The sequence below is a fragment of the Protobothrops mucrosquamatus genome, unplaced genomic scaffold, assembly GCF_001527695.2.
Source record: "Protobothrops mucrosquamatus isolate PMUCROS unplaced genomic scaffold, P.Mucros_1.0 scaffold473, whole genome shotgun sequence".
NCBI classification, from domain to species: Eukaryota; Metazoa; Chordata; class Lepidosauria; order Squamata; family Viperidae; genus Protobothrops; species Protobothrops mucrosquamatus.
Window position 1 is genome coordinate 294401 of NW_015386794.1, and position 17994 is coordinate 312394.

The window sequence follows — 17994 nt, forward strand, 5'->3', positions numbered from 1 at the left end:
GTAAAAAAAATGAAAAGTATAATATGTAACAAAAGTGAAATGGAATTTACAGATTTCCATTACGACGCCATACAGTTCTCATGCCTCTTCCATAGTTTCCACTCTTCAAATTAAAGATACTGTCAATATTTATTAAATTATTATCTAATGCCATTTGCACCACTACTTAAACTACTTAAAATCTAACTAACCAGAAACTACACTGGTTTACAAAATTCCATGTGTAATCAGAGTTGATTTCTTTTTTCACCAAAAGTCACTTACACATTTTTTCCCCCAAACTAATGTTACTGTATGGTGTTTGCTCCATTGTAAGCCATTCTAGACCGTCAGCTGGTGGAAAGTCTCTCAGGTAGAACAGTAATCACAACATGCAAAATCCATCAGTTCAGGCATTATTTTCTTGGTAACAGTCCAAATGTTGCTGAATTACCGTGTTTCCCCGAAAGTTTGGGCTCTGAAGTAAGGACTAGGTTTTACCTTTGGGGAGGGCTTACTTTTTGCCGGTACCGGTACCAGTAGGCCTCAAGCACGCGGGGGTGAGGTGGGGCCTGTGCATGGAGTGGAGAAGCAACGCAGCGGCAAGAGCATGGTGGCGGACCAGTTGTCTTCCTCCGCCTGCCAGAGACCTGCCAAAGCCGTGCAGGATAAGGTTGCCATGTGGGGGGGTGGAGTTGCTTCCCTCTGCCTGCTGAAGTTGCGCAGAGTAAGGTTGCTGCCCCCGCCCAGATGCCCTCCTCCCCCAAGCGTGTTTTTACTAATCTGCCTTTCAGCTGCATTGCATTTCTCCATTCGCTTCTAAGCCTTCGCCACGTTTGTGGGACTACCGGTAAAAAAAAAAGGGCCATTTGCTACCCAAAAAAAAGGGCCATTTGCTACCTCCTGCCAATGCCACTGCCATGAGGCCGCGGAACAAGCCAGGTGGCAGTAAGGAACCAGTATAATGGCATGTGGGGAAGAAGTGGGGAAGATCTACCAGGCCTCATGGCAGCGGCACTGGGCACGTCAGAGGCAGCAAACGGCTTCGTCGTGCTAAAACTGGCGGTTTGCCGCCTCGCTCGTTGCGCCCAGTGCCGGGCAGCGGTAAGCAACTGGGATACTAGTACTGTGGGTCAGATCCCCCCTCCATCGGCTTCGCCTCATCACAGAGGTAGACTATCCATGCAAGCCCTTAAGTAGGGCTTACTTTTGGGGGGAGGGCATATATTAGGCCCACCCCCCAAAAAATCAGCTGGGGCTTACTTTCGGGGGCAGGTTTACTTTTGGGGAAACACGGTAGTCCACACTCTCAGAACTTCCCAGCTCTAATTCACATCTTCTTCATCTTCTTTTTGCTGCGTTGGTTGAAGACTGGTGAAGAGCTCATCAAACTATCAGGGGAATGAGAACCATAACTGCTTTCAGAACCATTTGGGCTCTGTGGCATCCCAGCTTCACTCATGCCTGACATTGGCTCTTCAAACACATCACCACCTAAGACTCCATGGTGTCCATGGACATTGCTTTCCTCATTCTCTTGTGGTTCCATTTTTACTGGGGCCAAGTTCCAAAGAGGAGAAGTGTTCACCTCACCACCTGGCACAGGGAGAGAGAGGGAGAGAGAGAGAAAGAGTGAAAAGGATTGAGGGAAGGAGGAAGGAAAGGTTTTCTCATCCATCAGTAAAAGATGCAAAACTGTAACTTCTCACAAATATGAGAGCTGGGAGAGAAAAAACTGCAATCAATGAACTGGTTAAATACGGTAACTAAAAAACACATTAAAAACAGAAAAGAATCATGCAAGTACTATTAATGTTTTCAGCATCTATTTTGCAGTAAGAAAATATTTTAATTTATTTAATGAATTCTGAACAGAGAGTAAATCCAGAGTATGATTAACTCATCAGGAAGCAATGGACTAGGTTAAATATTAATACTACCGAAGATGAGGAAATAAAATAAGATACCCCAGAACCCACTTAGGACTTAATGGTCCTAAAACACATGTACATTTTGTATCATTTTAATATACTAAATGAATGTATCTAAATAATGCAGTGCAGAGGATTACTTGCAACCATAAGCAAGGACCATCTAATGAAAACAAAGATCAAGAAAAAAAGAACTCCTACATGTTTAATAATTGTTTATCTACTATTGGATAATTACATTTAATTTAGTGCCAACATATTAACATCAAACAAAGAGTGATATACTCCCAAATGATCTAGGAATACTTGGCTGCACCATTTCCCTCAGAGTATATTTTTAAGGCATTGTAGAAAACACAGTGACAACTTTAGCAACCACACAGCTAGATTCTCTCCATGAAAATCTGTTCCTAATCTATTCCAAACTCAGACACTTACAGCTGTAAAGGTTTAGATCAGCAGTCCCCAACATTTCCAGCTTGGCCGCCAGGCCCGACATGGGGTGGTGGTGGTGAGTGACAGGCGCATGTGAGTGCAGCTCCATTTATGCAAGCATCGCACGCACACACCCCTCTCGTGCAAATGAAGCTTTGTGGGCAAGGGGAGGGTGGTTGTGCTTGTGAACAAAGCTCCACTCACATGAGCGGCAGGCACTTGCGCTCATGCACAAAGCTCCTCTCATGCATGTGAAGGGCGCTTGTACTCATGCGTCAAGATCCACTTGCACGAGTGGAGTGTGCTTGTGTGCCAAACTCCATTTGTGCAAATGGAGCTTCACGCACTGGTGCAAGCGCTCTCCACTCACACAAGTGGAGCTTCACGTGCAAGGACAAGCATCTTTAGCTTACGTGAGTGGACTTTCACAAGCGCAAGTTTGTCCATTTCTCTCATGACCCCATTTCGAACAGGCCATGGCCCAGTAGCGAGCCATGGCCCAGGGGTTGGGGACCCCTGGTTTAGACATCCCTGCTTAAATTAAAATTTTCAATGCATCTCTAAGGAAACAGAAGATGACATCATTTCTGCATCATACAGTATGGAACATAATGTATTTCTGCATATTTGCATGCGTGCTTGAATGCATATATGAATGTATGTATGAGTGTACTTGCTTAGACTGAAAATACAAATATTTATGACCATTTTTCACACTTACAATCACTGCAGCATTCCCATGGTCATATGATCAAAATTTGGGCATTTGGTAACTGGTATGTATTTATGACAATTGGGTCTCCTGGGATCATGTGATCACCTTTTGCAACCTTTTCATAAGCAAAGTCAATTGGAAAGCCAGTAACAACCATGTTACTAACTTAACAGCAGTCATTCCCTTAACGCAGACATGTCATACACAAGGCCCGGGGGCCAGATGTGGCCTGCAAAGTGGTTTCATGTGGCCCGCGAAGCCATCCTGGCCCAGGACGGCCGGGAGCCAATGTACAATTTTGTGGTGGCCATCTATGCTGAAACGCATTCAGTCTTAGCTCCACAAGGCCGTCTGAAAACAGCGAGGAACCAGCCCCTGCCGCGTCGGCCCCACCCCCTGGGTGCATGCTGGGGAGGTGTCACCCTTTGTGAGAAATGAAGAAATGCACCATTGCCTGGAAGTGGCCAGCAAATGGCCCTCACCTATTTCACATATCCGGCTTGATGGGCTCTGGGGGAGGGGTTTCGGCAGGCAGCAGGGCGCTCTCCTCACAGCGCCGAGAGGCTGAGCCGGGCGGCGCAAATCCCAAAAGAAATGCGAGGCCGCCCAGCTCCCAGCCTGCCCGGTTTCAGCAGGCAGCGGGGCGCTCTCCTCACAGCACCTAGAGCTGAGCCGGGTGGCGCGAATCTGATGAGAAGTGCAATACTGCCTAGCCCCCAGCCTGCCCAGTTTCAGCAGGCAGCAAGGTGCAAAGCTGGCGAGCTTCGCACCGCCTGGCTCAACCTTTCGGCGCTGTGAGGAAAGCGCCCCGCTGCCTGCCGAAACCGGGCAGGCTGGGGGCTAGGTGGCATCACGCTTCTTTTCAGATTTGCACCGCCTGGCTCAGCCTCTCGGCGCTGTCAGGAGAGTGCCTCGCTGCCTGCCGAAACCTGGCAGGCTGGGGGATGGACGGCATTGCGCAGGTAACGTTAACTCTCACGCTGCTCATGGCATCCCCTCCCCCAGAGCGCACCAAGCCAGATATGTGAAGTAGATAAGGGCCATGTGCTGGCCACTTCCAGGCGATGGTGCATTTCTTCATTCCTCACGAAGGGTGACACCTCCCCAGCTGCGTTTCTTGCCTGTTTTTCTCCCTCCCTCATCTCAAATATTTTCCCATCACTCTCTACTTAGGAAGGAAGGAAGGAAGGAAGGAAGGAAGGAAGGAAGGAAGGGAGGGAGGGAGGGAGGGAGGGAGGGAGGAAGGAAGGAAGGAAGGATCTGAAGGAAGTCCTTCCTTAGTTCTGCCCTGCTGCCCTTTCACCATCCCCTTGCCCCCTCTCCTGGCCTATCTTGGGGGTCTCCCATCCTATTGCTAAGGAAGCTTTGTATACAAAGCCGGGTCTCCTCCCATGGAGAGGGAATGGGCCTCCCTCTGACTTTGCCCTCGTACCCATCATGAGCAACCTGGCTAAGGAGAGCAAGCACAGCAGCAGCAGTCTTGAGGAGGAGGTAAGTGCAGCTGGGCACCCTCTTAGGGAAGTGGAGCTGGGCTTGGTGCCGCGGGTGCTCGAGGGCCAGGCTGTATTTGACCTCTGCTGTCCAGGGCTCCCGGCTGCCCGCACCACCATCAAGCCCCCCCTGCATGGCCTGAGAGGAACAGTGAGGCTTCTCTAGTGGACCATGCCTTGGCATTTGCCCTGGTCCCACCCCCTTCTGGCAGAGACCCTCAGATCTGTTCCACTCCTGCCCAGGTCTCCACAGGCACCTTTGATGTAGAGCTGGCCACGCCCACCCAGTAGGCCACACCCACTCCATCCACGCCCACTCCGTAGGCCACACCCACCCTGGCCACACACCCCCGCCCCCCGAGGGCAACCGCAATGCTGATGCGGCCCTCAATGAAATTGAGTTTGACACCCCTGCCTTAACGGTTATGGCAAGAAAGGTCTTAAAGTAAGGTGAAACTCATTTAACAACTGTCTTCTTAGGAACAGAAATTTTTTGGGCTCAATTGTGGTCATAAGTTGAGGACTATCTGTAAATCATATTACAGCTTAGTTTCTGTGTTAAGGCAGCCTAAGCAGTTATTTTAAAGTGTGTTGTTTATAAGTACAAGAAATGGACAGATGGCAAGTATTCTGAGCCAGCAAGCATTAAAACGCAAATCACAACTCCTTAGGGCTTAAAAAAATTATAAAGACGTAGCATTTGTTAACATCCAATTTCCAAGCTAACTTTATCTAACACTAGAAATTTAATTCAGCTAGAAGCGAATTTAACATTTTAAGGGCCAGTTCACAAAACACATCATTAGCAATTTCCTTCAGTCGAGCTGTAGGGTTGTTTTTCTTAGCTGTTTTAATTAGAAAAGTGATTATTGACTTTGTCCTCTAACCTTGCCTTTACCCTCCAATTTATTTATTGTAAAGTTTCGAATTATCTGTTCGATCGCACTGTTTACTATTTTGACGATATGACTATAGGGTCATAGAGTTAAGATGGTCGTGGTGTTATATCCGTGTTGGAAGTCGATCTTGACCCTTGGGTCTCCATAGTTTCAGGGTTTTACATGGTTTTACGGGTAACTGTGTAAAAAAATTATATTATGTTTTGTATTGCAATTTCAATTTTACTTAAAAAATTAAAAGTTGAAATGCTACAGAGCAAAGCACTAGCTTCTATTATATTTATTTTTAAAAATGCATCTAGGCTTCATATTGGACCCATGAACATTCATAAAAGATAAAATTAAGCAGTGCCTGCAGCCTAGACCTTTGAAGTGTCACCATTTGTTCATGCAAAGTGCAAAAATAAGCAAGAATAGGATGATCCGGCTAGATCAGACATGTCAAACTCATGACGTTGCACAACATATCAGGAGAGTTTTGCCATTGCTGGCAATGGGGTGGGCACGGCTTCCGCATGACGCATCCGGACCGCGGGCCAGCAGTTTGACACCCCTGGGCTAGATGGCCAAGTAGAGATGGTGAGAGCAAGCACAAGACCACTGATACTTTATAACTAGTGATGTTACAATAGCAGCCATTTTGTGAAATCACCCAAAAAACCTCAGGCTTTGAATTCGGATATCATTATAATAGCTGACCCCAATTTAAACAAATAAAGTATATTTTCATAATAAAAATCAACCCTATTCCCATATACTAGAAATACCTATCCATAAAGAAACAGAGTTGTCAGGCCTTCTCCACTGTAGCCCACCCTTCCTCTGGAATAGCATCTTCTTTGATATTAAACTGGCACAATCCTGTTGTGGTTTAAGAAATCTATTGAGACTTGGCTGTTTCATAAGGCCTTTGAGAATGATGACTGAGCCCATCCTATGGTAAAAGGTATTCTGTTTTGTATAGAATTGTAGATTTTTATTCGTTGATACGATATGACAGGTGAGGAATTTCTCCCATTGTGTTTATTATTTTCCTCTTTTTACTATAAATTAGGAGCATTAGAATTAGTTGTGATTGATGCAAGATATAAGCCTGAGAAAAATAAATAAAAATATGTACCAGAAGTTTGCGGAGAGGCCTCAGTTTCCAAGTTGGATGAAAAGCGTTCACTCTGAGCTCCAAGGACTCCAACAGGCAATGACTGGTCTCCAGATGCAAGATCCCCCTCCAGCTCCTCACTCATAGGAAATGTGATGTCACTAACAGGTTCTTCCTTGATTTTCACAGGTTTCAAATCTTCCGCTGCCTTCTCAGGGTTTACAAGCTTTTCATATTCCTCAGAGAGTTGCTTGCTAACCTGTTGATAAGTCATGAAATAAGAAAGAACAGGCTGACTGTAATCAATTGTTAGACGCATAAAGATACAACACAGTTCCTCTATGACAAATTCACCCTTATGAAGATGTCTTTTTCATGACCAAGCCTCCAACTTTTTTTGTGTCTGACTTGCTTGGATCTTATAAACTAGAGAAGCAGAGGTTTTGTTCACATAGCACACTAAGCCACAACATTGCTTTTTTCTCTGGGGTACATATATTCATGGGAACTTAGACCTTGTGATTTATATGCCATGGTTCATGATCAGCCAATTCCAGTTTATCAATCTTTGGTTAAGGAAACCAGGTTTAGCACAGTGTACAAACCAGATCATTGGCTTATGAACTGCACAAATGATAGGTGTGATACATATTTCACCTTTCACAAAATTCACTGTCAGAACAAAGTACATAAGATGGATAGTTGTTTTTCAAATGTATTTTTCCCCCAAAAGTAACTGAATACAGCCCCAATAGCTTACCTCACCAAAAATATTTTTATTCCACTGAATTATAGTTATAATTATAGTATAGTTTACTTTTTTAAAACTTTCCAATTCCAATGAAGATAACAAAATTTCAGCTTTGCTTTTCCAACGATGTCACCATGCCATTGCCCTACTATCGCCAGCCTTTGAAGGCCAAACAATTCATATTTAAAAGTGCATCTCCTGGCTTTGAAAAGATTGCCTAATTTGGCTGACTTGATTGTCAAGCATTGGAAAGCATTACTACTGATTCTTGTTGTAGCTGAATCATTACCTAATCAAGTCAAAATTGGATGTGCATAACATAATCTTCAGGAATAGAAAACTTTTAATGTCTGCTCTGAGAACTGCTGTCAGAAGTGGTAAAATGAGTACATGATTCTACACTTTCTTCAAAGGCTGTTTCCAGACAACAGCCTGGGGGACATATGCTCAGCCCCATGTCATTTAACTGCAGAACAACACGGAAATCCGTATTTCATGTTCATCAATATCTACATCAGTGGTTCTCAACCTGTGGGTCGGGACCCCATTTGGGGTCGATCGACCATTTCACGGGGGTCGCCAACCAAGGCTGTCCGCCATTTTTTTGTCCGCCATTTTTTCCCCCTTTTCCGGCGGGTGCCTTACCTCCCTTGGGCTGGGCCAGCTGGTGGTCGGCCTGCTCCGTCTCTGCCACTTGCCAGCTACACCTCGGCCGGTGCAGGGGGCGGAACCATGTATGCGCGGCACTCCCGGGCAGGGAAAGTCCTCGACTTACGACCGGTTGGGTAGTCCTCGACTTACGACCGGTTAAGTCCTCGACTTACGGCCACAAATCAGGAGCTGAATGCTGGCCAACCCCAGCGCCGTAATTTTTCCAACTCTTGGTGACTAGATGTACTTCGGTGAACTCCTTCTACGTGACACCCTCGTTCCCCTGTCATCATGTGTTTCAGAGAAAGGTAAGGTAGATATCACCTACTCCGTGAAATCTGTGGATTTGTCAAATACATCCCCTTAATTGTCTCGGTAATAATATTCACATGAACGAGATGAGGTATTATTGCTGGGATATTCAAAGAAGTTTACTATAAGTATTATGAGCAGCAGTTCATTTGTCTTTCCTCACCTGTAGCATATAGCTATGATAGTCTTTAATTCGATGTTGCCAAAACCTCTGCAGAGAGAGCACACTGCCAATGCCCACTTCATGGAAGACTTGTTCCATAACATCTGGGAAAGGGGTCTGTCCAAGCCGAGCTTCTCTGTCCACAGCACAACGCAGAAGTTTGGCGAACTTCAAGCAGTATTCATGGGCAATGTCTGTCAGAGTCTCCAGAACACTTTCATGGGCACATTCAAAGCCAGTGTGAGCTAAAATGGTAGCTATAGACTGATAAAGAAGCTGGCGGCAAGAGGTCCAACTCAACTCTATTACTGGCTCTCCTTTGCCTCTACAATCAGATAATGCACAAGAACAATTAAAATGGAAGACAGAAGTCATGCTAAGGTGTTCAGAACAAATATTTGAAGCTTGTATAACCTCCTAGTTAACTTGGAATACCTAGCTTGAAACACAAAAAAATACGCCTGGATTGTAGCGTGCTCAGTCTGATTTCATAATTAATTTTTTTGAAGTTAAAAATATACAATAAAAAGAACGCTATTGCAAAAAAAATCAGTTACCAGTGTTTACTTTAAAGTATCATATATAACTTTTTAGACTTTAACTCAAGGCAACATATGCATATTAATTACTAAATATGAATTATCTGTGCTGTAAAAGAGTCAATATAGCTAAAATTAAATACTGAATATTTGTAGTATTTAATCCACATTTTTCTAGAGCTAATTGATTTTAGAAATTTGAAATCAAATTATGTTGAACATTTAACTCTATCCTAAAGATTTAGAGATGGCAGCTTTAAAATCAGGCTTCAAATTAGGCTGAGCCTGGAAGCTGTAATGTACACACATTAAAAAAAAATCCCTGAAGGATTATTATCTGAAAAAAATGTTTCATACAATAATCCTTATAATTGAACAATAATTGAGCTTTTTTATTTTTAAAAACAAATTTACTTCTTCAATATGTCAAAACTATTAGATTAAGATTCCCCAAAACCAACATTTGTAATAATAACTACAGAACCTTATAATGAATCTCCATTCTACTAAAGACTAAGATCTTTTAGTTTTCACAAATCATATTCTGGAAAAAAAATCAGCTTCTGTTTAACCTTAACTATAGATCAAGCAAACAGTAAGAAAAACTTCAGTACTGTGAAGTATAAATATTTTATATTTATAAAATTTTTGACAATCTATAATATATAGACAACTGACAGATCTAATTTTCCTGTTCAGATCTCCAAAACTTGATTAACAAAACTACAATATGGAAATTATAATATTAAAATATAAAGTTGCAACATAAATCCATCAAGCTCAATATAGCATAGATCTGCCTTCCCTAGCTTAGTGCCTCCTATAGGTATTGGATAGAGCAGACATGTCAAACACAAGGCCCGGGGGCCGGATGCGGCCCACGAAGTGGTTTCATGTGGCCCGTGAAGCCATCCTGGAAACAGTGAGGGAACGGCCCCGCTGCCTTGGCCCTGGCCCAGGCCGGCCAGGAGGGAGCCAATGTACAATTTTGTGGTGGCCATCTATGCTGAAACACATTCAGTCTTAGCTCCACAAGGCCGTCTGGAAACAGTGAGGAACCAGCCCCAGCCACGTCGGCCCCGCCCCCTGGGTGCATACTGGGGAGGTGTCACCCTTTGTGAAGAATGAAGAAATGCACCATCGCCTGGAAGTGGCCAGCAAATGGCCCTGGCCTACTTCACATATCTGGCTTGATGGGCTCTGGGGGAGGGGTTTCAGCAGGCAGCGGGGTGTTCTCCTCACAGTGCCAAGAGGCTGAGCCGGGTGGCACGAATCTGATGAGAAGTGCAATACTGCCTAGCCCCCAGCCTGCCCAGTTTCAGCAGGCAGCAAGGTGCAAAGCTAGTGAGCTTCGCACTGCCCAGCTCAACCTCTCGGCACTGTGAGGAGAGCGCCCCGCTGCCTGCCAAGACCAGGCAGGCTGGGGGCTGGGCAGCATCACACTTCTTTTCGGATTCACGCTGCCTGGCTCAGCCTCTCGGCACTATGAGGAGAGCGCCTCACTACCTGCCGAAACCAGGCAGGCTAGGGGCTGGGTGGCATTGTGCAGGTGACGTTGACTCTCACGCTGCTCATGGCATCCCTTCCCCCAGAGCCCACCAAGCCAGATATGTGAAGTAGGTGAGGGCCATGTGCTGGCCACTTCCAGGCGATGGTGCATTTCTTCATTCCTCACGAAGGGTGACACCTCCCCAGCTGCGTTTCTTACCTGTTTTTCTCCCTCCCTCATCTCAAATATTTTCCCACCACTCTGTAATTAGTCAGGAAGGAAGGAAAGAAGGAAAGAAGGAAAGGAGAGGGAGGGTCTGAGGAAAGTCCTGCCTTTGTCCTCCCCTGCTGCCCTTTCACCATCCCCTTGCTCCCTCCTCCTGGCCTATCCTGGGGTTTCCCATCATATTGCTAAGGAAGCTTTGTATACAAAGCCGGGTCTCCTCCCATGGAGAGGGAATGGGCCTCCCTCTGATTTTGCCCTCGTACCCATCATGAGCAACCAGGCTAAGGAGAGCAAGCACAGCAGCAGCAGCCTTGAGGAGGAGGTAAGTGCAGTTGGGTGCCCCCTTGGGGAAGTGGGGCTGGGCTTGGTGCCGCGGGTGCTCGAGGGCCAGGCTGGGCATTTGACCTCTACTGCCCAGGGCTCCCGGCAGCCCGCACCACCATCCAGCCCCCCCACATGGCCTGGGAGAAACAGTGAGGCTCCTCCAGTGGACCATGCCTTGGCATTTGTCCTGGTCCCACCCCCTTCTGCCAGAGACCCTCAGATCTGTCCCACTCCTGCCCAGGCCCCCACAGGCACCATTGACGTGAACGATGCAGAGCTGGCCACGCCCACCCAGTAGGCCACACCCACTCCATCCACGCCCACCCAGTAGGCCACACCCACCCGGGCCACACCCACCCGGGCCCCCTGAGGGCAACCGCAATGCTGATGCGGCCCTCAATGAAATTGAGTTTGACACCCCTGGGCTAGAGCTTCCTTCTCCCTTGGTTAGCATCCTCCAACACATCTGGAAGGTATCAGATTCAAGCAAATTGAGGACTATCTCTGAGATTTAAATGAGAGGGTTTTTTTGCAATCATACAAAGACTGCACTTGAGGCCTTTTCTGTGCAACTCATGTTCTATCAAGTTGGTATTTGTCATGCTGCAGACAGCTCTCAATAGCAGAATATTATCATGTCCCTTTTCTTTTCTGGCGGAGAGAGATTATATACTTATATACTTATCAGATTATATCTGATAAGCTAAATAAACCAAACATGGCTTATTATTAGTGCTATTTCAGACATTACAACATGGGTCATTTTTTTTTGTTTTGTTTTAATCACTATCCATTAAACATTCTCAAAGGAAGTGATATGAAACTCTATCACATAGCAACTTTAAGTAGCCAATCCCAGTTGTCTACTTCCCATTTAATCAATGCACAACGATGAAGGAATTTGGACTGATTTGACAGGTGCAGAAAAAACTGAGGTCCATTCAAATAAAACCATAGGCTGAACCTATTGGCCTCTCCAAAGATAAATGAGAGTTTAAAAACAGGTTCAGGAAAGCAAAGATGGCTTTCTTACAATTGCTTCCATTTTATAAAACATCACACTTCCTGGGTTCTATTTTCGAGTCACTGAAGTGTAACAAAAATCTATTTCCTGATACAAAATTCCTTCCAGATAAAACAAAGAATGATGCTAGTAAAGTATATTGCGTAGCATCCAGTATTCAAAAATAGAAAAGCTTGTTCTCTACCTTTTCTGATTTTGATCTAGCAGTACCAATTCCTTTCCTAATTACCTTTTCCTTTTTCTTTGAAACAGAAATTTGAAGCAGGTGCCACCCTTAAATATTGCCATCAGTGACAGCCAAGCATTTTTCTCTGGTTCCAATACTGTATTCTGAGACTCTAGCAGTCTCAGAATACATAAACAATTTGCTGTGCTGGTTCAAAAAAATAAGAGGCAGCAGTTCACTGGCAGATTGCTACTGAATATGGGGTAGAGAAACACAACACAAGATGTGATTAATCCATTGCACCCTAAGACCCTAGGACATTAAACAGAAATAGGATTCTGGGCAGCGATTTGAAATCACTGCCATGCTTAGTTCTTGATATTCCATATGATAAAGGCTAGTTATTTCTGAATGACCGCCAAAGATTAAAGTTAATCGTATAAAAGGTAAAAATGGTCTTTTCGGGTGATTACAAAAATGGACTATATCCATACAGCAAAAGCCCCCACACTTATAATGCCCAAATAGGCCAATTCTATATTTTTGCAGATTTACTTAAGGGACTAAAATCCAGCAGGGGATCATTTCACAAGAAAAGATTTGTTTAAAATTAAGCTAATGGAAATAGAAGAGGAAATGGTACTGAGCACAGTGGAATGTAAACTTCAGATTAGTACAGCGTAATCCAGTGGTCACTATACCAAAGCTACCACAACTTACCTGTAAAAGTCACTTTCTGGATCACTGTGCCTCAACTGGAATGGCATCTTGGGTGTTTTACTATCCAAAGTAAGCAAGTCATCAGGGAGGGGTGGGGACCCAGGACAAGTTGGCAAAGGCTCACTTCCTTCCATCTTGATACCCTCCAGTTGCTGTTGGTTCTGAGTCTGAGCCGTGGCAATAAGACTGCGCAACCTCCTATTATGCTGGATTAGCTGGACAGTATGATTGGTGAGGCTACAGGGCTCTGAAGGAAGATCGAGTATGGTTGCGGGCTTAGGCTTGTTAGCTGAAGGTTGATGCAATGGAGGATCCTGGACCTCTACAGTACGGAACTCCCGCTGAAGCAAGTCAAAAGAGCTGCGGTTGGTCTGACTGGAGGAAACAGGGATCTCACCCCAGTAGCGGAGCATCTTACTGGTTGACCAAACAGAATATATTCAGGTAATAGTTCAGATAACAAAGTAATCGTCCTATGAAGAAAATTGATTCTGTAGTATCCTTGCGAAGTTAATTATTTGATTTGGCAAACTATGGAGAGCAGGTAATCTAAAAATGTACTATTGAGTTCTCATTGCAGCTGAAGAGTTCATGAAGTAATACGGTCTATATAAATTAGCTCAGCAACATCTGCTTTAAGCAGTGACTTTCTTAATGTCTCTGGAGGAAAAACAAGAAATTGGCAAAAAAAAGTTATGGCTTCTGTCTCACAAAAGATCCATGAGTTAATATCAAAGCTAGAGACAAAACAAAGTAACTGTTGTCTTTTATATTTTTGAAAGAACTATAGCCATAGGGTTTTTTGTCTGAATAATCTTTAGTGCAAAAGATAAAGAAACATCTCACTACTGTGTTTAGCGAGGAAGGGAGGGAAATTTTGTTTCTTGATGTTATTGTTGTTAAAGATGACTTCAAGATGACTTTCTAATCCAAAAGAGGTGATAAAAATATAAACACAGAAAAAAAAGTTATATGTCATAACACATTAGTCCACTCTGTCAATCCCAAAATTGCCAGCCTAACTAAAACTAACCCTGGAAATTGCTCCCTATGTCCATCTTATAAATGCAGGCATGTGGCATATATGCATGTACGTATACTTGAAAGAAGTCACACTCCCAAATTATACAATGTAATTAATTATACAAATTACATTAATTGCTGATTAAAATTAATGGTTCATAAAATATCTTCTTTATACAATTAATTCATTCATCATTGGATATACCAACTACTTTTTTTCAAATAGAAAATCCACTCTTATGCAGACATACATGCAGATAACACACACACACACAAACACAATCTCCCTCCTTGCAGCAAAAACAGCAACAAAAAAGAAAAGAAACAGATGGAAACTAGGCAAGGTTAGGACAAGGAGAAAAACTAATTTAGCAGAGAAGTAAAGAAGAGAGAGAAGTTTTATTCAGATGTTACAAAAAAGTGACATTCATTAGGCAAACAACGCCTTCCAAGCAACAACTAATCTTCAATGTTACCCCACTTTTTAACAAACATTCCAACAGAAATTTGTCCCTTTGGCATTCATACAATATATTCTATTCTTAGAAAATGGAAGAAGAGACTCCGAGATTGCATAATATACCCATGCACATAACAGCAGGGAGTGGAAAGATCAGAGGAAAAGATCTTGTGAAATCTTAAATGGAATGAAGATGCTATGTGGAATAATTACACATTTAGATGATAGGAAAATGATTTTCCACATATCATTACTTTGAAGGAGGTGGGTATCTTCTTACTTTCTCTAAGAAAATTAACAAAACTAAATATAAAGTTGTTTTTAATCTCATTCTTCATACTGCTCACTGGAAATTAAAGTTGAAATATTTCGGACACATAATATGAAGGCAAGAATCACTGGTGAAAACCCCGACAGAAAACCAAGTAGCTATATACTACCGTATAACTAATTATAAAAGCAAGAGCTTACAAGAATGTAAAGAAGGAGCTACTGATATCTTAATCCCAAAGATTCACAAGTAATTGAACTACTGAACAATGTTATTAACAGATTTTAGATCCCAAGCCATAAATTATTTATTCATAATTTCCTAACAGTGTTAATGTTTAATTTGAAACATGTTTTATTACTTTTATTATACTAAACTTCATATCACCATTATGAATTAGATTGTATTTCCCCCAATTAGTAAACGTTAAATCTAAAATTGTACATCTTGTTTTAAAAGCATGAAATCTGACACAAATATAGTGACTTCTAAAAGCAAAAGAACAACATTATTATGAATGTTAACAAATGATAAATACAAAATATTCTATGAACACAGAAAAAATCGTTCCCAAACAGCATACTTTGCATGTTCTTTATGGAGGCAGAAAATATTTCTAAGAGAACTAAATCTTGTAGATTAGATTTGAAAGGAAAGTTGGATGTCAACAGCAACCAAAGCAAATAAGCTCAGAAATAGCACCTATCAGATGTTTAAAGAGACATGAATCGGTGCCTTTTTTCCCCATAACTATTATGCAACTACTAGTAGCTTGTAGTCTCTATTCAGAGCTTCTTGCTGCAGAGTCATCTTCAACTTTTGTAGGATAAAGGAATAACAGTGAAAGAAAGTGAATCTTGTATAGCAGTCCTTATTTTCCTTCTTTTTATGCAAATCATTTATTTATTTTTATTTGTATCCTACCTTTATTATTTTTACAAATAAGGTAGCAAACATATTCAACATACCTTCCTCTTACTATTTTCCCCACAACATCATCCCTGTGAGGTGTGTTGGGCTGAGTGAATGATTGGCCCAATGTCACCGAGCTAGCTTTCACACCAAAGTCGGAACTAGAACTCATGATCTTCTGATTTCTAGCCTGGTGCCTTAACTACTAGACCAAACTGGCTCCCTTTAGGATTTATAATTTATAATCCTAAGGAAGCTAGAGAAATTTCAAAAAGCCAAGCAGAAGCCTTTGTTTGTCCTGAAGCACTATTCTTAATTGCAACGAACAGGATACAATTCTGAGGAATGAATTATAAGCTTCATAATGAGGAAAACAGAACATATCTAGCTTTCTAGCTTAGGTTTATTCATGAAGTAAATATATATTTTTAAAGCTCTATATGGGGATAGGACTTTAGCTGGTGCCAACCAAGGAAATGCTGCCACATAACATAAATATTAATTGTTCAGGTAGTAATAGAAGGTACTGTTATAACATACTATTTCTGTACTATTGCCAAGAAAATTACACGGATATCTCCATGAAGCTACTAGCTAAATTGGAAATAGACTTGATTTTTTAATACAGACCTACATAAAAAGCATGCAAGTTTATTTTGAACTTATTCACATTGTCATTTATATTAGATCAGCAAGAGCAGGTAGACTTTGACTTACAACCATAATTGGGATCAGAATTTCTGTTGCTAAGCATTAAGTTGTGCCCAATTTTACAATCTTTTTTGCCATGGTTGTTAAGCAAGTCCCTGCAGTTATTAAGTGTTGGAAGCTGGCTGGGAAGATCACAAATGGTGATCACATGACACCAGGATGCTGCAACCATCATAAATACATGCCAGCTACCAAGCACCCAAATATTGATCACATGACCAAACGGATGCTATAAAGACGTAAATGTAAGGCTCAGTAATCATTTTTTTCCAGTATCATTGTAACTTTGAACAATTGCTAAATGAATGGTGGTAAGTCAAGGACTACCTGTAATATAAATCTATTTCCAGCAAGTAAAGAAGTGGTGCTTATGATATATAGTCAAATCATTATTCTGTTCATTTTTATTACATGAAATCTATATTCATTAAATGTTTTTATATTTTATGTTTTTATACTTTTAACTGTACACCATCCAGAGTCACTCTGAAAGTGAGATGGGCAGTACCTAAATTTGATAAATAAAATGTGTTCACACTCACATAAATTGACGACAGACTTTGAACTTATGCTCCCTCATATAGGTTCCATGTCCTGTAAATAGGCAAAACAACTTATGAGCGGTGGAAATATTTTGTTGTTGTTGTTCACATTTATGACTGGATTCTAAGTATATAATTTTTTAACCTTGATTAACTCTCCACACATTGTAGACTAAAGGATTTATATTCTAGACAGCTCTAGCTCTTAAAAGTTTTCTAAGATCCATTACCAAAGCAATGAAAAGAAAAATGGAGGAATACAGAAATAACCCAGGCATCTTCCCAATTGGCATAGTCTAAGAGAGGGAGGTGGTAAACCAAAAACAAAACTGCAAGTTTCTGTTACTGTAGCCAAATTTAATAAAAGTAGTTTTAGTCTCAATATGAATTTCTCAGTCTGATCTTAGATCAAGATCAAGTTGATCTTGGTCTGATTTTAGGGCTGACATGCTACAGAGTGACTAAAATGCTGTCCACACTCCTCTGGCGGTAAAGGCCACGGAACACCATAGGACTGAATATATATGGTCAACTTTATAGTGCAGAAATACAGTTTTGTCTACAAACGTTCTTCAACCTGATATCCTCTAGTTACAGTGTTTCTCAACCTTGACAATTTTAAGGCATGTGGACTTCAACTCCCAGAATTCCACAGCCAGCAATGCTGGCTGTGGAATTCTGGGAGTTGAAGTCCACATGCCTTAAAATTGTCAAGGTTGAGAAACACTGCGAGTAGCCATCGTTTCTGTAAATGTGAATATCCGCACACATCCGACGTGCGCATCAGATTGGAGAAAAGTTGGTGCACAGGACTTAATCCCGAAAAGAAAGAAGCCCGCACAGCTGTTCCACATCCGAATGCTGCCCGGATTCTTTATGAGGAACCACATAAAGTGGGTTGCATCCATTGAATGAGATTGTATAGGTTTGAGTTTTCAACCCGTGCCTCTGGCATCAACTTAATCGTAGCAACAACGGGTCCCCGCGCGGCCTTACCGTGCCAAACACTTTCAGTACCGCAATGCTCGACGAAACCGAATTCAGGAAGATCCCAACCTCAGGAATGCCTCAAGGCTAACTTAGGGATACTTCTTTGGAAATACCAAATAGAGCCCAGCGTTTGGCCCTAAATTACGGGCGCATCTTCTTCTTCTTTTTTTCCT

General features: G+C 42.4%; 1 protein-coding gene across 1 annotated transcript; it reads right to left on the reverse strand.

Annotated features, from left to right (window-relative positions):
* Nucleotides 1-1291: 1291 nt before the first annotated feature.
* On the reverse strand, nt 1292-13414 carry SUPT7L (SPT7 like, STAGA complex gamma subunit). The gene is made up of 4 exons (XM_015816647.1): nt 12913-13414; nt 8426-8750; nt 6570-6807; nt 1292-1575 (listed from the first exon to the last, which is right to left on the reverse strand). The coding sequence occupies exons 1-4, from the start codon at nt 13323-13325 to the stop codon at nt 1310-1312; spliced, it is 1242 nt and encodes a 413-aa protein (XP_015672133.1). The 5' UTR covers nt 13326-13414; the 3' UTR covers nt 1292-1309.
* Nucleotides 13415-17994: the final 4580 nt, after the last annotated feature.

Excerpts from the sequence above, each read along its gene's own strand:
- SUPT7L (XM_015816647.1), bottom strand. The coding sequence starts at position 13,325 with ATGCTCCGCTACTGGGGTGAGATCCCTGTTTCCTCCAGTCAGACCAAC. Across the intron at positions 8,751-12,912 it reads CCAGAAAGTGACTTTTACAG|AGGCAAAGGAGAGCCAGTAA; the intron begins GTAAGTTGTGGT and ends ATCTGATTGTAG. Across the intron at positions 1,576-6,569 it reads GGCCTCTCCGCAAACTTCTG|GTGGTGAGGTGAACACTTCT; the intron begins GTACATATTTTT and ends TCCCTGTGCCAG.